At 38.6% G+C, this 21569-nt stretch overlaps 1 protein-coding gene across 7 annotated transcripts in view; it reads right to left on the reverse strand.

The window, feature by feature from the left end:
* Window positions 1-21569, reverse strand: part of CEP170 (centrosomal protein 170) — a 98849-nt gene that overhangs the window by 65122 nt on the left and 12158 nt on the right. For all 7 annotated transcript variants that reach the window (XM_014468149.2, XM_023744154.1, XM_023744153.1 and 4 more), the window contains exons 2-3: window positions 10931-11076; window positions 6558-6647 (exon numbers count right to left, since the gene is read on the reverse strand). In XM_014468149.2, coding sequence (XP_014323635.1) covers window positions 6558-6647; window positions 10931-11035 — 195 coding nt within the window. In that variant the 5' untranslated portion in view covers window positions 11036-11076. The remainder of the gene's footprint in view (window positions 1-6557; window positions 6648-10930; window positions 11077-21569) is intronic.

Here is a 21569-nt window from a genome sequence, read left to right on the forward strand (position 1 = left end):
CATATGGCGAGTGGCGTGGTAGTGAAAGGGACAGCAGGATGATGCAATCATGAAATAAGTCATGATTTATTGCACCAACCCTCAGTTTTCTTACTGAGTTGCTCAAAATATTGCAACAACTTTCCAAAAAAATATAAAAGACATCTGGACAGAATCTTTGTCCTTTTTTGTTGTTGTTGTTTAGCTATCAACTGAGAATTCAGAATTTTTCATTTAATGTCCATAAAGGAGAAAGTAGGAAACTATTTCACAATTATAAGACAAATTCATAGAGAGAGACAGCAGTACTTTAGACTGTAACAACAATGATAAAACTGATAATCATGTAAGCAAACTATCAGACCACGAGTCTTCAGACGTAAGATCTCTCTCTCACACAAGAAGAGACAAGAATGCTTCAAGGACAAAAAATATACAGAGTATTTTTCATCCAGTTAGCCATTCTATAAGAGTCATGCAATATTTTTCAACAAAAACCTAACCTAAACTATTACGTATTTTTTTCAAAAGTTTTTTACTGGATTCTCTCCTTTTCTGATGCTTTTGTTCCAAAGCTTATTTGATTTATTTTTAAGTGGACAAATACTCAAGGAAGGTTTCTATATAGAGGTTATATCATGAGCATCAAAGAGAAGAAAAAAATCCAGTCAAAATACATGTTGCAATCTTTCCTTACCCTTTGCCACAGAATGGAGGGACCTGGAGTATTATGCTAAGTGAAACAAGCCAGTCAGAGAAAGGTAAGTATCACATGATCTCACTCATATGTGGAATCTAATGAACAAAATAAACTAATGAACAAGATAGATCTATAGACATAGAAGCATGGAACGGACTGATGAATCTCAGAGGGAAGGCAGGGGTGGGGAGAGAAAAACCTGGGAACTTACTGCCTATATGCATAGCCCATGGACACAGACAACAGGGTGGTGAAGGCCGGGGAGGGGCAGGTGTGGGGTGGAGGGGGTCAATGGGGAAAAAAAGGGACACCTGTAATACTTTCAACAATAAAGACAAATTTTAAAAAAAGAAGTTGCGCTCTTTATTTCAAACACTGATAATTTGGAGGAAGTGAAATTCTGGTACAACTTGAGAGCACATCTAAGTGTGGTTGGTTTAGGAGTAATCCTAAATCGTATGCTTCCAACATGCTTCACAGAAAGAAAATTAATACAAAGAAAAATCAAAGGCATCAGGCATTTAACACTCTAATTTCAGGTTCATTCCCAAAATGAATATTTTAGAGTGTTTTAAAACTTTTATCTTGAATATTCTATATATAAGTCAAAATATTCTATATATAACTGCAAAACAAAAAAGCTGAGAAAAATGATAGGGAAAGAGAAGAATAAAAGAAAAAGTTAATTCACGGGTGTGTAGTAGACAGGAGATAAACAATCAGGGGCACTGTGTAAGTGGAATGCCACAGTTTTAGGCCAATTTTATTTTTAAAATGTCTGAACCTAAAACACCATATTTACTCAAAATGCCTAAGATGGCCTATAAGATCCATTTTTAAAAATATTTTTATTGATTTCAGAGAGGAAGGGAAAGGAATAGAAAAACAGAAACATCAATGATGAGCGAGAATCATTGATCGGCTGCCTCCTGCACGCCCCACAATGGGGACAGAGCCCATAACCAGGGCACATGACCTGACCGGGAATTGAACTGTGACCTCCTGGTTCACAGGCTGACGCGCAACCACTAAGCCACGCCAGCCGGGCTATAAGATCCATTGTAAAGCTTAAGACTGCTCAACCCTCTTAGATATTAAGTACCTGTTGTGTGTTTAACACATGGAGTGGGTCCTTTCAGAGATCAACAAACATAATTGTATCATGCTGGCATTTATGACAGAAATATTCCCTAAGGTCTAAAGATGCTTAGGACATATGAGCCAGACACAAAATTCCAGCTTACAAAATGAAGTGGAAACGCCTGGGGGGAAGTAGTCTCCTGAAGATCTAAAACTGTAAGAGGAGGAGAGACAATTTCAAAAAGCAACACATCAAAACATCATTTCATTAAAGCAATGCTAAAGCATGTTCACCAATAAGCCTGGAGGAAAAGAGGCTTGGTTATGTGCCATTTGATCAGACCTCTACCTGTAGGCAGGACAGAGGAGGACAATGAGGCACAGAGAGTGAGGCAACATGGAGAGCTCCAAGTTCAGAGGTGAGGCAACATGGAGAGCTTCAAATTCAGGTCTGAACTACAGTCTCAGGTTCTCTCCACATCAAGGAAGCTGGGTGCCCAAGCCAGGCCAGCTCCCAAACTCCCCATGCAAACCACAAACCTCACAGAAGCAAACCGACCTAGATAAATACCTATTTAATCTTCATGCAACTAAATTACATAATTGAGAGTATAAAATCTTATAGCCATCATGTATTATATATATTTTAAATTTTTTAAAATGTCTTTTTAAAAATTGATTTTAGAGAGGGAGGAAGGGAGATGGATAGAGAGATAGAAACATCAATGATGAGAGAGAATCATTGATCAGCTGCCTCCTGCAGGCCCACACTGGGGATTGAGCCCCCAGCCCAGGCATGTGCCCTGACCAGGAATCTAACTACGACCTCCTGGGTCATAGGTCAACACTCAACCACTGAGCCACGCTGGCTGGGCTTAGGGTAAAATTAAAGAGAGAAGAAGTGAAAGTGGTCACAGGTAGAGTGATTTAAAGCTTGAGTTTAGTTGGTAAATGCTTTTAAAAAAATACAACAGTGTATTTTAGAAAAGTATGTAGACTACAGGGTGCTCAATTTGTTTTAACTGTTTTTCTTACCATAACAACAACTAACACTTATGAATGCCAACTATTAAAAGTGGTTAAAATTATTAACTTATTTAGCGCTTCACAACAATCTGAGAACACTGCTAGTTTACTATTTCTGTTTTAAAAAGTTGAGGAACAGAAGAATTAAGTAACCTATCTAAGGTTACATCACTTGTATGGTTTCGAGTGGGGCTCATAACCACTACGTGTATCCCCTTACTTCTGAAATGACTACTTTTAACCTAATGCTCACATTTCTAGAATTGTATGAATATTAAGAGTAAGTAGGCTGGAATACATAGTCACAAACCCAAACAGGCAGTCAAAATAAGGAGACAAAAAAACAACCCTCAAATGAAAGAACAAGAGAATTCTCCAGAAGAAGAGATAAATGGAATGTAGATAAGAAATTTATCTGATACAGAGTTCAGAGTAATGATGGCAAAGATGCTGAACAGCATGAGAAAAGACAGAGTAACTATGAAAAAAGAGCAGTCGGAAATAAAAAATGACAGAGCACTAATAAAGAACACATTGGAAGGAATACACAGCAGATTAGGGGAAGCCGAGGATCGGATCAGTGAACTAGAAGACAGGGTAGAAAAAAAATCACTCAATCAGAGAACCAAAATAAAAGTTATAAAAAAGAAAGAGTAAGTAGGCTGAACAACAGTCTACACATTCTCTTATGAATAAAACGGGTGACAGTTGGCAGTTCACAGACTTTGGCTATCAAAGGCAGTTCTGGCATATTTCCTAGCTGTCACTAGGGTGACAGTACCTTTATCATTCGTGGGATGCTTTGAGTTCTGTAACAGGCACATGCCCACATACAGTGCCACATTTAATCCTTTCAATACTGAAGAGAGGGAATGAATCCCTGTTTCACTGGTTTAAAACTGGAGCAAGATAACTAAATTTTGCATTGAGTCTTCAAATTCATAAACGTTAACTCATTCCATTTCCATGCAACTTTGGGAACTAATATGAATAGATATGAGGAAACTGAAGTTCAGACAGATTAAATGGTTTGTCCCAGGTTAGACCACTGGTAAATTACAGACTGAGATTTAAACCCACGTCCTGATTTCAAGTTCAACATGCAGACAATGCTCTCTGTGAGTTATTGTATTTCATAAAATTTTTCATTGTAATCATAAGAAAGATCAGCCTAGAGAAACTTAGAAGTTAATATTTCAGCTGATTTTGTAATCAACAGCAAATAATTTTTGTATTTGGTCATGGTCTCATCAATTTCACTTCGATGTAATTCACACTTATTAATTTCCTAGATAATAATGTAACGACACCTTAGAACAGCACTGTGGTCAATATGAAACTTTCTAGACTTATACACAGAATGTGACATTATAAAAATATTCTACATACAGAACTAAATTCAAGTCTTAAAGTCCTTCATATAGAAAATTAACTTAATTCCATTAAAAGAAGACTTAGTGGGTTCATGCACCGTGCAAAGCCCTGAGCTGGGCTCTGCAGAATATTTATAAAAGCAAAGGACACACGAATGTTCAGGAGCTCAGAGTGCAGCACAGCGAGAGTGCAACAGCAGACTGAACATGAGGCACAGAATCCAGCACCCCAAAGAGAGATACAAACCAAGGTTTACAGGTGCAGAGAAGGAAGATAGGAGTGGAATTCTGCAGCCAGGAGCTGGAAACCAGAACCGCTTGCTTCCTGACATGCCTCATGTTAAAACAGCTTCTCCCTGGTCTGCGTATCTCTTTCTACTTCAATCCATTCAACATGTTAACATCAGCCAGTTAATATTCCTAAATACCTTGTGTCTTTGCTTCCTTCATGAAAAAGTGGAACTTGGGGGTTGCTTTTTTTTTAAAAAAAACACACATATTTTTATTGATTTCAGAGAGGAAGGGAAAGGGAGAGAGAGATAGAAACATCAATGATGAGAGAGAATTATTGATCAGCTACCTCCTGCATGACCCCTACTGGGGATCGAACCCACAACCAGGGCATGTGCCCTGATGGGGAATTGAACTGTAACTGCTCAACCACTGAGCCATGCTGGCCAGAATGAGTTTTACTTTTAGAAACAAGTACAAATTTTATAAATGACAAGGCAGATGGGAGAAGTACTAGGCTGAAGAAACTCTAACAAATTATTTGGATAGTAGGAGCTGCTGTTTGGAGGTATGGCAAGGGAAAGTGTGATGGAGCCTGACTTTGGAAATGTGGGCGATGCCAAATATGAGATATTTCAGTTCAAACCTGAAGAATGTACACTTAGTCCTATGTGCCACAAGAAACAAAAAAAGGCTTGAGTAAAACCAACAGGAAGACACGCTGACAAAAAAATTATCTCAGCCCTAGCTGGTTTGGTTCAGTGGATACAGCATCGGCTTGCGGAGTGCAGGTACTGGGGTCGATTCCGGTCAAGGGCACATGTCTGGGTTGCAGGCTCAATCCCCAGTAGGGGGCGTGCAGGAGCAGTTGATCAATGATTCTCTCTCTCATCATTGATGTTTCTATCTCTCTCTCCCCTCTCCTTTCATCTCTGAAATCAATAAAAATATACTTACAAAAAAATTATCTCAAAGAATAAACACCAAAGTCCTTCCATAGCAGGCCAATTCAGAACAAGAAAACATTTTATCTCAAAGAATAAACACCAAAGTCCTTCCATAGCAGGCCAATTCAGAACAAGAAAACATGTTTTACCATATTTGCCAATTTTCTGCATATGTTTTTGCATATAAGTTTTATGTATGTTTTGAAAAGCAGTAGCAATTAAAAGCAGTTGGGATACATTTACTTTCTGTTGCATTCATTTTAAGATATTCAATAGCACAGATATGAAGAATATTATATTTCCTTATGTTAGCAGAGCCCATAAGAAAATGGAGAAAAAAGCAGGATAAACTATTCAATACTTCAGCTTTTTCTTATTCTGTGGCTATTTCTATTCTGCCAATGTAAAAAGATCAAATGAAGATTTAGGGGAAAAAATCACTGCAGTAACACAAAATATCTTCAAAGTAGAAATCAAAGCCACAATGAACACTGGTGTTCAGATCATATTCGTTCAGGTAAATGGATATGTTTCATTTCTCTCTGCTCTGGTATAGAAGGTCCTAAGTTTACCACCATCTAGCGCCAAACCACATTTCCACCTTTCTTTTCTAAAGTTAACCCATAATTCTCTGTCTCCCAAGAATGCTTTTCTGCATTCTTACTGGCATGGCTTTCGATTGGTTTCCCACAAATAAATTCAAGCCATTCAGTGAGGTCAAACTTTCATCTCATCTCTCCAAAGATTTTCTTTAAAATGACAGATAATAACCAACAACTTTCTGAATCCTTGTGTTTACTGCTTTTATACATTCTCTTAGGAAACAGGCTAGTTTTATATTCTATTGTATGGTCCCCAAATGCTTAGTAAGCATTTAAAAGTAAAATGTACCCAGCCAGTATGGCTCAGTGGTTGAGCTTTGACCTATGAACCAGGAGGTCACAGTTAGAATCTAGGTCAGGGCACATGCCTGGGTTGTGGGCTCACTTCCCAGTAGGGGACTTGCAGGAGGCAACCAATTGACGATTCTCTCTCAGTATTGATGTTTCTATCTCTCCCTCTCTGAAATCAATAAAGATATATTTAAAAAAATAAAAAATAAAAGTAAAATGCAAACTAAAGGAAATACAATACAATACAAATAGGAAATGGAATCTGATTTATCTTCTTACCACCCTAAACTGATAATCAAATAAGACCAAAAATAAACTCGTCACTTACCCCATTTAGGCTGCCCAGATCTTTGACCAGATGTTCATCCGCGGAGGCATCGTAATTGATGACAGCGTGCTGCTTGTCCACACTACGAGACTGAAAGGCATGGTTCAAAGTTAATAAATATAAGAAAATACCAGAATAAACAAGCACAAAGATTTTTTTTACTAGATACTCTATATTAATAGATTAGTAAAAATAGGGAAATATCATAGCAAAAGTGGATTAAATGATATTTTATTGTGTCACTATAAAATGCAAATTTGGCAGCACTCCCCGAAGAGGAAAGCAGCCGTAATTTTAAGACATTCTTTTCTACCAAATTCACACATTCTACTTTTGACAGAATTTAAGTCAGCTGACTTTCTTGACTGTATGATTTTTTTTATAATTTAAAATTATAATATGGAAATCATGTGAATTATAGTTTTATGTTTTGCGTATATTGTAAAAATAAACTACCCTGTAGCATTTTCTTCTTTTAATACTGAAAACGACAACATAAATTGTATAAGGAGTCCAAAGATTTAGAGAAAAGGGACACAATGCGGCATGTTCCTGAATAAAATTATCCTAACTTCAAACAGGGATTCTAAACCTGGAATTCATAAATGAACTCTGAAAGGAGAAAGTCACAGAAAAGAATTCAAATGATAAACTGATTTTTAAAAATTGTCTTTAAGTCTCTTTAAAGTTCTTCCCTCCCCCTCCAGAGCTGTTTGCAGATGGAAGCACCTGAAAGATAGACTATAAGCCTGTGGAAACTTTTACTGAAAGAAACAAATACCATACACTCACTGAAAGAAATGGTCTGAGAACCACTAAATCGGAACTCAATAACCATTTATCACAGGGTTACTAAGTGAACCTTGATATACTAGAAGCAAAAGAAGTATCCAAAATGGGGAGGAGAGGTCACTTCCGTGTCTCTAGTCCAATGTATAAAAGAGCTTGGAAGTCACTGCACCCATCCTCATAAAAAAAAAAAAAAGCTGACCAAACTGAAAATCAAAATCTCATCTTATTTTCATCAGAGAATTGAGGTCATAAGACCAACTGCCAACCTAAGACAGGCAAATACAGAGGATCGCAGCCTACTGGAAGCAGAACCCATTACTCCAGGCAGCAAATAGTAGAAAACCTGAAGGTAACATGACTAATTGCTGCAGACTTGAGTGTGACATAGAGATGAAAACACCTAGGGGCATAGCCTGAAGGGGACATCACTAGTTTTACCTCCAACAAGGATCTCATGGTGAAGATAGAAGAATCTTCGCCTGCTCGAGGAGGGGTGAGGGGAAAAATAACGAGGTAGAAATACATCCAGAGTATTCTGTTCTTACCAATGACATGCCCTCAAGGAAAACTACTTTATCAGACCTTAACCAACTTGAGTTTCAGCAGACTCTAACAGACATAGGGGGATGGAAATACCCACTCCTTCACAGGTGGGGGGTACCTATGAATGTCACAGCCCCACTAAAAGACTGAGAACTAAAAGTCATAGAATTTTATAGAATGCTTTCCCTTCCACCTAACCTCACCATCACATCAACAGGAATTTATATGTATACACATAAAAGCCTAATATGCTAAGTGTCCGACCTATCGGCTGACCATTTGGTTGACCGCTCGACCAGTTGCTATGACGTGCACTGACCACCAGGGGGCAGATGCTCCAACCGGTAGGTTAGCTTGCTGCTGGGGTCTGGCCCATCAGGACTGAGCGAGATGGGCCAGGCACATCCTGGAGCCCTCCCGGGGTCCCTCCCCGACCGGCCAGCCCCCATCGGCCCCAATTGAGACTGGGCGAGACAGCCCCGATGGGCCTGGATCACCGGCCAAGCCGAGGGACCCCCCCCCCCCCACCTGTGCATGAATTCGTGCACAAGGCCACTAGTATATACATAATAAGGGATTACAAATGGGAAAACAAACACACACCCAGACTATTGAAGGAGTCCCTAGGGAAATGCAAAAGACAACAGGGGAGAGGAAAACAAGAGCACTTAGAGGAAATGTTAACCTTTGACATTTTTAGTTAAAGCAAACAAACAGAACTTAACTCCAGCTACATATGGGGAACAGGCCAGCATCTAATAAAATAATTATACAGATGTAAATCCTAGTTGAAATGATCCTTTCCAAATACATATTACTAAAATTAAAAGCTTTTCCCCAATTACCTTACATTCCACAGTAAGAAAGTTTTGGCCCTTCCTTCTAGAATACAATACCTGTATATTCAAGAAACTGACACTAAGAAGAAACAGTATGTGACCTAACACAATCTTCCAACAATACCTAAACATTCATCATACCTACGCTCTTGTTCTTCTCACAAGTTTTAAAGCTTGTTTTCTAGTATTATTGAAATCTTGGTTTCTTTAGGACAAACTGCAAATATCAGAATTAAGAGTAACTTTATAAAAAGTAGTATCACTGCTACTTCTCTACAGCTTACCTGGAAAACCATCTATTATGGCAAATTACAGCTATAACCACTGCATTTAAGCTAAAAATCATTCAAACTTCATGCTGTGCTTTAATTTGTTGCTCTATTTAAATCAATTAAGTGCTAAATTCAGTTATTAGGGTGATAAGAAACAAATGTAGTACCACTAGGAAAATAATTTCTCCTTATTGTGGATTTATCAAGTTGAATTAGTCTAAGGATAAAAAACTCTATATGTTGTGAGGCAAGTGAGATTTCAAGTACATGCAGGCTCTCAAAAAATATTGAATAGATCATCATAAATAATCTCTCTGTGAGAAAATAAAGAGAGCAAAAGTCCTTAGAACAGTGTGGACGGGGATTCATATTGGTCTCCTTGGACTCTCAGCTTCCATTTGCAACCTTCTTATTTCCATGTTGCAAAAGGAGAGACTGACCCTGGCAGCTCCTAACTAGCTATTCCCACATTTTTTGGGATGACACATGGAGAGCATCTCTTCCACTCGCAGATTAATAAGTTTCCCTGATCTGAACCTATCTAATGGGCCTATCTATATATATAAAAGCCTAAGCGACCGAACAACCGAACGACCGGTCACTATGGTGGGCAATGACCACCAGGGGGCAGACACTCAAAGCAGGAGCTGTCCCCTGATGGTCAGTGCACTTCCATAGCCAACCTCCCCCCCACCCCGATCAGCCCCGATTGCTGGCCAGGCCAAGGGATCCCACCTGTGCACGAATTCACGCACCAGGCCTCTGGTATCCAAATAGAATCATTACTGCCTGTTTCTCAGTTGCCCTGCTCACCACTCCCTCTCACTGAGGAGCCCAGAAAATCTCTGTACTGGTCTATTTCTCTCATTGAATTTGTTTGATTAAGGTGTCATTGTATATGCAACTTACTCATCTATTCATAAAGCTATATAGTGGCTTTACTTTTTTGTCTCAAGACTATAAAATAAATTCTTTAAAGTAAAAATGTAATGAGCATATGCCAATTGGATTATTCTCAGGATAATTCAGCGTTTCTCAGTCTCAGCACTATTGTTATTTGAGGCCAGATGGTTCTCTGTTGTGTGTATGTGGTGGTGGTGGAAGGAAGTGCGCTGGACAGTGTAGAAAGTTTAGCAGCACCCCTGGCTTCTTGGTCACTACTGCTTAGATGTCAGTAGCAACAACCTCCCACTGCCCACCATTTGTAAGAATCAAAATGTCTCCAGATATTGCTAATGGCCTTGGGAAGGCAGGATCCCCCACGTGAGAACCAATGGGCTAATAAACATTTCTACTCTAAGTTCTTATTTACATTTTTTAAACAAAGAGAGGGAGGAAGGAGACAAGGGAATAAACTCTATTCTAGATTACCAGGACCTATTATAATAACAAATTCTCAAAATCTAAAGATCTACTTTTCTGCTAATCACATCACTCAAAAATATCTTACAAGTACCTTTTTAAAAAATAACTCCTTTAAACCACATTCAGTAAATACCAAAATGCTCAATTATGCTCAAACTACTGGAAGGCATCGCAACGAACATCTCCAAAAGCAGCATGAAATGAATGTCAGCATCACTGAACTGTCCATGATGAAAATTCAGTTTTACTTCATGCTTCATAATTTTATGAATTATTTACCAGTCTTATTTTTAAATTGCTTAATGTGAATCTTCTTACTTAAGAATAAACTTCTCTACTCTTGAGTCTCATTTTTGAAAATATAATCCCCAAGACTTAGAACTTTTTTTTTTACATGATTCAAGGAGAAAATTAATTAATCACTTAAACTGATAGCTAGAGCTACAAGAGGGAGAGCCAGAAAGTTCAAATTTATATAGTGGTGTTCCCCAAAGGAGTAGAAAAATATTTTATAGCAATTCCAGGTTTTGAGCAGACACACATGGAAGGCTGATTCCATTACCTGCAACATGAGCTCACAGTCTTCTCTCCCAACAAAAATCATTTCCCGTGGCAGCCTGTGGCGAGTGCCTCCACTGCTCACCAAAAACCAGGATGTTAAGCTCATTTTCTGCTTAGCTTCGAAGTCTTTGGCAAAGCTACATCATCCTGCAGAGAGAGTCAGAAAAACACACATTCAGATATTTTTAGCTTTAGCATCCAATCACCAAACCCTCTAAGTAGGACTAAGAATAGAACTGCATTAAACATTTACCCCTGACTAAACACAGTCCACAGGTCCCGGGAAACGACATATTTACCAAGTTCTCATTAGTCAAGTAAGTCCAGAAACTCCACTAAGAGTTCAATTAAAAAAGAAGACATTAGGTAATTAAGTATGCAGTCAACTTAATAAATTTTTTTCACTTTCCTGAAGGGCTTTGAGCATCACTTATAAAGGTCTGTAATCTTCAAGATAATGGTCACCTTAGTGTTATTTTAACCTCAGTCAACACTAGCAATATTGCACAAGTAAATGTCTAACTTATAGATGATTTGAGAAAGACATTCTAAATTCAAATAAATATATTTTATATCTGATTAAGAACTGACAAGGGAAGCCAAAGAAATTGCTTATTTTCTACCAAGTGTAGATTGCTGAATGAATTTTCAAAGACATCAATTTCAATTTCTCTGGCCTTACATATAGTTTACTTTTTTTATACATTTGTCTAAAGCAGTGATGGCGAACCTTTTGAGCTCAGCGTGTCAGCATTTTGAAAAACCCTAACTTAACTCTGGTGCCGTGTCACATATAAAAATTTTTTGATATTTGCAACCATAGTAAAACAAAGACTTATATTTTTGATATTTATTTTATATATTGAAATGCCATTTAACAAAGAAAAATCAACCAAAAAAATGAGTTCGAGTGTCACCTCTGACATAGGTTCGCCATCACGGTCTAAAGCAACAATTCTTTTTAAAAAAAATATATTTTATTGATTTTTTTACAGAGAGGAAGGGAGAGGGATAGAGAGTTAGAAACATCGATGACAGAGAAACATCAATCAGCTGCCTCCTGCACACCCCTTCCTGGGAATGTGCCCGCAACCAAGGTACATGCCCTTGACTGGAATCGAACCTGGGACCTTTCAGTCCGCAGGTCGACGCTCTATCCACTGAGCCAAACCAGTCAGGGCAAAAGCAACAATTCTTAAATCTTTTGTTCTTGGGACTCTTTTGCACTTCCAAACAAAGGACCCCGAAAAGAATTTTGTTTATATGGATTTTATATGTTTACCATACTAGAAATGAAAACTGAGAAACTGGTTATTCATCAATTTGTTTAAAATAATCAATTTCATGTAACTAACATTTTAATAAAAATTATTCTTTTTCAAAAAAATAATTAGTGAGAAAAGTAGGACTATTTTTTAAAAATATGTTTTTATTGATTTCAGAGAGGAAGGGAGAGGGAGAAAGAGAGAGAAACACCAATGATGAGAGAGAATCATGGATCAGCTGCCTCTGCATGCCCCCTACTGGGGATCGAACCGTGACCTCCTGGTTCATAGGTTGATGCTCAACCACTGAACCACGGGCTATTTTACATTTTAAAAAATCTCTATAATGTCTGACTTACTAGTAGATTTTCATATTTGCTCAGCATTCAATCTATCATATACTGTTTAACTTGAAATACCTGCCTTCATTCTGTTGGGAAAGTTTATTTTATTTATTTTTTAAAATATGTTTGTATTGACGTTAGAGAGAGAGGAAGGGTGCAGAGAGACATTAATGATGGAGAAACATGGATTGGCTGCCTCCTGCACACCCCCTACTGGGGATTAAGCCCGAAACCCAGGCATGTGCCCTGACCAGAATCAAACCGGTGACCTCTTGGGTGACCTCTGGAGCCACAAAGGCCAGGGCAGAGAATTTAATAGTCTTTTCAAATAACTGTAGATAGTTTTCTTTGATGCTACATCAAAACTTCACAAGTCATAGTTTCATGAAAGTTATTTATAATATGGAATATGAAACTTTACATAATCTATGTATATAAAAGCCCCTGACCGTTGGACTGTTTGCTATGATGCGCACTGACAGCTAGGGGGCAGACACCCAATGCAGGAGCTTCCCCCTGGTGGTCAGTGTACTCCCACTGTAGGAGCGCTGCCTAGCTGACCGAGGGGAGCCAGATCCAGGGCTCACGGCTGGCTGCCGCAGCCCGGAGACAGCAGCAGAGCAGCAGCGAGCCTACCCAGCGGCAGCGGTGACAGGCGCAGCGGGGCCAGGATGAGCAGGAGCAGCAGGCGGCCGGTATGGGCATGATCCCCGCAGCCCACGCTGAGGAACCCCACTGGTGCATGAATCTGTGCACTGAGCCTCTAGTATGTTATATGAAAATCCATCTTCTACTCTAAAGGGATTTTTTTTTTTTAATATCATGCATTGGTCACTTGGAAAATATTGGTTCCCTGAGTTCACAGATCTTCCAAATAATGGCACAACATATAATTTAAAGACCTCACATCCATACATTTCATCATTAATCTCATTAGAAATGTTTTTAAGTACAGCAGGTCCTGGAATAGCATCCTTTATTTGTTATAAATGTTGATGAGATGCCATAAAAACTTAACTTCTGCTTGCATCAATTAGCCTATGGTAATATTGGCTTTGTTAGATGCTGCTTTGCTTTACATCACAGAACTGATCTATCTGCTACATTAAATTAGGACTTACTGTTAAGCTCATGGTAGCAGGATCGAGTTTTCTGAAATTCTTATTTATTTATTTTTAAGTATCTTTATTGATTTCAGAGAGGAAGGGAGAGGGAAAGAGAGATAGAAACATCAAGGGAGAATCATTGATTGGCTGCCTCCTGCACTTCCCCCAATAGGGATCAAGCCCACAACCCAGGCATGTGCCCTTGACCAGAATCGAACCCGGGACCCCTCAGTCCGAAGGCTGACGCTCTATCCACTGAGCCAAACCAGCTAGGGCTCTTTTTTTTTTTTTCTTGAAAGCTCAAATTTTATTGGCCAAAAAAATTCTATCAATTCTTTTTTTTTTTGAAGTGAGATGCTTACTTCAAATATAGGAACGGCCAACTTACTTGGTTCCACTTAAGATTTTTCAACTTTATGCTTTAAGATGGTACAAAAGCAATACACATTCAGTAGAAACAGTACTTAACATTTTTAATTTTGATCTTTTCCTGGGCTAGTGACATTGCAGTTCGATATTCTCTTGTGAGGCTGGGCAGCAGCAGCCAGCCTCAGCTCCCAGCCAGTGATGGAAAGGATAAACAACGGGTACCCTATGGTGTACTGTGTTGACAGCGGTTTTTGGATACCATGTTTTGTGTTTTTACACCCCATCATGTCTATAAAACATGTCTTCTGCTTCTGATGACAAAAAGGAGGAAGGCACTTACTCTTGAGATGAGACTCAAGGTAAGTAATTGTCCAACTGTAAGATAAAATAAATGTTCTGAGCACGTTTATGGCAGGGTAGGCTAAACTATGATGCTGGGAAGGTTGAGTGTATTAAATGCATTTTCAACTTACTATAGTTTCAATTTACAAAGGATTTATCAGGATGTAACTCCATCTTAAGTTGAATCGCATCTGTACTCAAGTGTACAAATCATAGTTTGTCTGTCAATCAGTGTTTCAAGTAAAAATAGTGTTCTATGAAAAGTGGCTAGTTCAGCTCGCAACTCAAATAATGACACAAATGCTTTTCCTTGAGAGCACCATGGTCTTTGATACATAGTATAAATGCTTTATATGTGCCTTCACTTAGTCCTACAGAATATGAAAAAGATGTGAGTCAAAGATCAAGATTAAATAAAATTAAGCATTTTAATCACTTCATCAAGGACATCCTCAAGTGAAACTGGCTTTTTTTCTTAACTGCGAGGACATGGCAGTGAAGAATACAATCACTATCAGTACAGTTTGGTCCTAATGTCATGATCTATGCTAAGGAGCCAGCAACTTTACGCACCACTGCTTTTTGTATTATCAGTTCAAATGTCACTACAATAAGAAGGGAAAGTAATGTTTCGATATCATTACAAAAATAGTTTTAACTTCATAACCTTGAAATGGTTTCAGGGACTCCCAGAAGCCTATGGGGCTGAGCTTTGTGAACCACTGTCCTACAGGATGTGGCTATGTCATTAAGAACATAAACCTTGGAGTCAGACAGATGGCAGGTAAAAGTCCGACTCCTGCCTCTTCCACCTTTTATTCTGCATGACCGTGGCAAGTTCCTTAGCCCACGTCCCTTAGTATTCTCTCCTATAAAATGAGAATAATGATAGTATCTACTCAATAGTTTTTTCTTATGAAATAAAAAAATAGAACTTGTAAATATTTTTCCATTAATTAGTACATTCCATTAAAATTTAATTAGAAGCAAACTATACTACAATGAAATGAGATCTTCTACAATAAGAAATATATCTATACATTAAAGCAAAATCCTATAAAATGTAGAATTCTGTGTTAAGGCAAAAATCCTATGTATTATAAAAATATCTACACATTCATGAAACAATGGATTTCAACAAAACAGGCAAATATTTTCTACAAGGCTAAACATTCTTATCCCCTTTCAGCTTATGTAACTGATAGGGTCAATTTATGTGGATTCTTAACTCTTCCACTAAATAAATACCTAACTCCTCAGCACAGATGTTCTTAGTCTTCCATCTGTCTACTTTCTGTCAAACTGGCTTTTAGGATTTCATATGTACTTCCTGGCCAAGCAACAGAGAATCAAAAATATTTACCCAAGAAAAAAACCTCCAATCTAAATATAGTATATAATTTGCATGCTGCGTTTTCGAGGCAGAACAATTTTAATACATGACACTAATAAGTAGGTCAATAGCTTTATAATTATTTAAGACAACTGAAAAAAACACACACACATAAAGTAAGATGTGTTAAAAGGAAATCAAATTAGCCTAAATAAACTAAAACACCCAAGTCAAACATGGGAAACAGGAACAGTTACTTAACATTTTTGAAATCACAAAGTAATACATAAGCATTTTCTTATGCTATAAGAAAAACATTAAGTATTCAGACAATATCAAGTACAATTATATAATACACAAGTATGTAATATATAACTCCAATATAAACACACTAGAGGCCCAGTGCATGAAATTCGTGCACAGGTAGAGTCCCTAGGCCTGGCCAGCGATCAGGGCCGATAAGGTTCCCCACCTCCCTGCCTGCTTCTTCCCTTGCTCCCTCAGCGACCCACCACCGCTGCTGGTTGCCTGCCACGTTCTGCGCAGCCGCCTGGTGGTCAGTGCACATCATAGTGAACGATCAAATTCCCGGTTTCCCAGTCGAACTCCCAAAAGGACACTTTGCATAGTAGCCTTTTATATATATAGATGATAATATAAAAAAAATTATGGCTCTTTATAAATTTTTAATTTCAATGAGGCTTAAAAGGTAATTAAAAATACATTATTTTCTGAAAAACAAAAATACACATAATCCTCAAGGTGAGGGGTATTTTTATTTATTTATTGGGACAATGATCTTGAGTCCTTTTATATCTTATCTATAGTGGGAGAGAGTAAGATATAACATAAAGCTACTTTCTCTCAGTTCTTATATGGAACTCTCCCCATCAGAGATGGGGTCTAAGTTCCCACTCCATAACCCTGACTCAAAACTTGCTTGGGCCAATGGGATGACGTCAGTAGATGTAATGAAAGCAGTGGCTCGATTGTGCTTGGGCCATTGGGCTTGCCCTCTTGCACCTATGTGGTCATCAAAAAAAGGATGTACCCTGATTCCAAGTGGGTGAATGAGAGTGAAGTGGAAGAGATAAGGACCCGAGATACAACCTGAAGCCAGGCCCTCAGTATATCATCCAGCCCCTACTAAGTCCAGGCACTGTGAGCATTTAGGGTTCACAAAACCAGCAAGCAAGACAACCTTGCCACCAAGAACTCAGTCCTAAGGCATGCTGGCCAACAGATGTCATGAGAGGGATTAGCCGAAGGTGATACTAGAACAAACAGGAAGCCGCTGCCCCAGACTGGGATAGGAACACTGGTGGTGGTATAACTCCAAGTGCAGATCTGAAATACAGAGACATTTCTTCAGCTCTGTATCCTCAGAGCCCACTCCAATGTTCACCTAGTGACCGAAAACCTATTTTCATGAATGAATGAGTAGCTCTGGAGCTGCTACAAATCTCCTGGAGGTGAAGATCATCTTGAAATCTCCAGGGAGAAGAGGCTAAAAATTAGTCATTGAAACTTTGATCCAATCAGATCTAGCCATCAGATCCCAGTTACTGGCCCCGCCTCATTCTGTCGCCTCTCTTTTCCTCTTTATCTCCTTGTCATAGGCAGCTCTCTGACAAAAGCTTAAAGCTCTGACATCTGGAGGTCACATGGAGGCCAACACTGAACCAGTTTCGCAGTCCCAGGTCTATGTTCTTACTAGCTATAATTACCTTTAAAGGGGACTGTTCTGATAGATCAGAGCTCATTTCTTGATCTATGAACTAAACATTTAATATTTAAGCTTTAAATAAAAAAAAATACACTATGCAGCTATTCGGCAGAGCACACAGCTTCACTGTACTCCTGTTTCAACATTATATAGACTTCACAGCTTTTGTTTACTTGTATTTTAAAAAGTTGCTTCCAATCACTTATAATTCAAATTGAGGACTGAGAGCAAGAAGAGTCTGAATGATCTTAATTACTACTGAGAGCTGTTGAGATAGGCAACAAAAGTGCACTTGACATATAACGACATTCCCACAGAACTATGGAATAAACATCACATAACCCAGGGCAAGGACTGTTTACTCAGAGGGTTAGGTTTGGGGGGGGGGGGCCCAACCATTACATAAATGACCTTCATTGTATGCAATTACTTGAGCTGAGCCACATGTTAAGGGTAGTCTATCCTTATGCTTCTGGCAATTAACTGGCTGACTCACCGCCAGATGGCTTTACAGGAGTGAACCTCTCTTACCCCCAACTTTGCAGAGAAGAAATAACTGACTTCACATTAAGACTCAATCTGCCCAGCTGAAAATGCTTTCCTCTAACCTGTGCAATTCTCACTTTCAAAAGTATTATCTATTTATGCATCCACGTGCCAATTCTTCTAGTACCAGGAGGTATGAACGTGTGCCAGTGATCTCCATGGGCCTGGCCCAGTGCCTAGCTAGCTCGATATTTCCTGAATGAATAAATAGTAGGAGAAAGAAGATGCGATTTTCCTAACAAAATAAGTGAAAACTCAAAACAAGGGGGGGAAAGGAACAAAGTTCACCTCTTGAAATTGTCACCTGAACCAGCAGTAGAGCTTATAAATGAAAATGAACTAAGCTACTGCATCAAATGACATATTGGCTTTTGTAACTTCTATCATGTCTTTTCAAAACAATTTTTAAATTAAGACTTTTTTAGCTACACCAGAGTGGTACAGTGGTGGAGCATCACCTATGAACCAGAAGCTCACGGTTCGATTTGGGTCAGGGCACATGCCAGGGTTGTGGGCTCGGTCCCCAGGTGGGGTGTGCAGGAGGCGGCCGATTCATGATTCTCTTTCATCATTGATGTTTCTCTCTCTCTCTCTCTCTCTCTCTCTCTCTCTCTCTCTCTCTCTCCCCCCCCTCCTCTCTGAAATCAATAAAAAAATATTTTAAAAAAGTATTAATACTTTTTTAGAGTAGCTTAAGGTTCATAGCAAAATTGAGGGGGAAGGTACAGAGATTTCCCCAAACCCCCAGCCCCCACACATGCACAGTCTCCCCCATTATCAGCACCCCCATCGGTGATACATTTTTCACAATGTTTGAACCTACACTGATACGTCATTATCATTCAATGTCCACAGTTTACATTATGGTTCACTCTTGCTGCTGTACATTCTATGGGTTTGGACAAATGTATAATGGCATGTATCCACCATTATGGTATCATCGAGTATTTTCAATGCCCTAAAAACCCTCTGTGTTCCTCCTAGTCACCCTTCCCCCCACCAACTTCTGATCTTTTATGGTCTCCATAGTTTTGCCTTTTCCTGAATGTCATATAATTGGAATCATATAGTACGTAGCCTTTTCAGATTGGCTTCTTTCACTTGGTAATATGCATTTAAGGTTTCTGCAAGTCTTTTCATGGCTTGATAGCTCCTTTCTTTATAGCATTCAATAATATTCTATTATCCGGAGGTACCCCAGTTTATGTATCTGGTTCACCTGCTGGAAGACATCTTTGATTGCTTCCAAGTTTTGGCAATTATGAATAAAGCTGCTATAAATACCATGTCTTTTTATCCCTCATAAAAAGTAACCAAGAGATATGTGAGTAAATTTTAAACAAATGTATAAATTCAGGATTTATATTTAACACTTTCCCCCTACTAAATCCTTAACAGAAAATATCCTCAACACTAAAGCCTCCGCCTTTCATCCCCACATATTTCTGAAATGAATCAATTATTAGGGTTGCATTTCAGCTAAGGACTCAAGATCAAATAAGGTACAGCTATGATTGATCATAAGTTATAAAAACAATAGCCATAGTTTTAAATAACCTTTTAATTTATAATAGGTAGCATTTACTATGTGCCAGATAATGCTCTAGTAACTTCACACACACACACACACACACACACACACACGTGCACATAACTTTTTAACCAGAAAAATTACATAAGTTCTAGAAAATGGACATAACAGATCAATTGCAGAAGAGAGTCCATTATATAGAGTACTATAAAAAGAATTAAACATTTTATCTTAATTCACAAGTATTTAAGTACTCAGCACTATAGATAACAGGGAGAAAGTGATGATCAAGACAGAAAAGACCCTCAACTCATAGAATCAATGATAGGCAGAAGCTAAGTAAATAAATAAAACAATTCTAGTGACAATGGGAAGAGAGGAACATGAGAAACAGAGAACAGCATGAGGTAACAGGCGCAGGCTGGCTGGGTGGTCCAGGGAAGCATCGCTGAGAAAGTGACATACATGTAGACACACTGACAAAGCCAGCTCTGCTGTGTAATTAACGTGACCTGGGACAGATAGTGAAATATACTCTTGGGGGGGGAAATATTTCTTTGAAATCCCCACCCCACTAGAAACTGTACAACGAATCCAAAGAAATAAATCCACAGCTGTGCTATTTTTGGATACCTACCAAGATACTTGTTCTATGCTCGAGTGAACAAACGTGGTGCTGGGAAAATTTTTGCTTCCATAGACTCATGATTATTTTGGAATGAGTGCTACACATTTTGCCTTTATCATCTGCCACATATAAATATATGTATGTACTTAATTTAAAAAACAGTCAAAGCAAAGACATATTGAGAAAAAAAGATAATTTACAAGATTTGCCTGAAGAAATATTTGACTAATTTTTTTTTTATTGCTTAAAGTATTACAAAGGGTATTACATATGTGTCCTTTTTTTCCCCCCCGCCCCTGACAATACCCTGGCCTCCCCTACCCCCCAGTGTCTTATGTCCATTGGTTATGCTTATATGCATGCATACAAGTCCTTCGGTTGATCTCTTACCCCCCTCCCTCCTGCCCCCCAACCCTCCCCGGCCTTCCCGCTGCAGTTTGACAATCTGTTTGAGGCAGCTCTGCCTCTGTAGCTATTGACTAAATTTTTTAAATAAATAAGTGCAGATGGCATGACAAATATCAATAGTCATATAGTCTATATCTGAGTTTGTTAAGTATTTTCAAGAAGATTTGATGGGAAAAGTCAGTGATTTATTAAAAGATCACTTCTTCAAAAAATCATTTTATAAAGTGCTTAAAAAATGCATGAGAAAACCAGTTATACAGTTTCCCATAAATTATCTAGACATTAAAAGTTCTTGCCAACTTTTCTCTGCCAATTTATGAAATATGTACAGGCTGACTGGCTCTCTTTTGTAGAACTGTACAACTGGGTTAAAAATTCATTTTGTTGCTTGACATCTGCAAGTCGATTAAGACTCTGATTCAAACATTTATCAAGTACTTCCTTTGTGCCAGTAACTCTGTGAGGTGCTTACACTTCATTCCTTCGTTTTCCTCCTGCCAGCATGGGAGAAACATTTTTCCCATGAAGTTAAATGACTACCCAAGGTCACAAATCTAGCAGTAACCAACAGCAGCCATCTGGACTCACACCTGGGCTTTCAGATACCAAGTTCCAGGCTTTTCCACAACCACTGTCCCCTTTGCACTTTTTCAAGTATACTTTCAAATGAAGCTAGTGATCCCAATTCCTACAGACTCAGATTTGGCTAAAGAATTTGAAAATTGCCCAGCAGGCCTGGCTCAGTGGTTGAGTGTCAACCAGAACCAGGAGGTCGTGGTTCAGTTCCAATCAGGGCACATGCCCGGGTTGTGGGCTGAATTCCCAGTGTGGGGCGTGCAGGAGGCAGCCTATCGATGATTCTCATCATTGATGTTTCTATCTCTCCCTCTCCCTTCCTCTCTCTGAAATCAATGAAAACCTATTTTTAAAAAAGAATTTGAAAATGACTAAAAAGCAATATATTTTTATCTAATAACAGTATCTTTTTGAGCAACAAACACTGACAGTTCATGGACAACTCAGTCCATTTTCAATCTACCTT

This window comes from Myotis lucifugus, unplaced genomic scaffold (assembly GCF_000147115.1).
Source record: "Myotis lucifugus unplaced genomic scaffold, Myoluc2.0 scaffold_432, whole genome shotgun sequence".
In the NCBI taxonomy this organism is placed as follows: Eukaryota; Metazoa; Chordata; class Mammalia; order Chiroptera; family Vespertilionidae; genus Myotis; species Myotis lucifugus.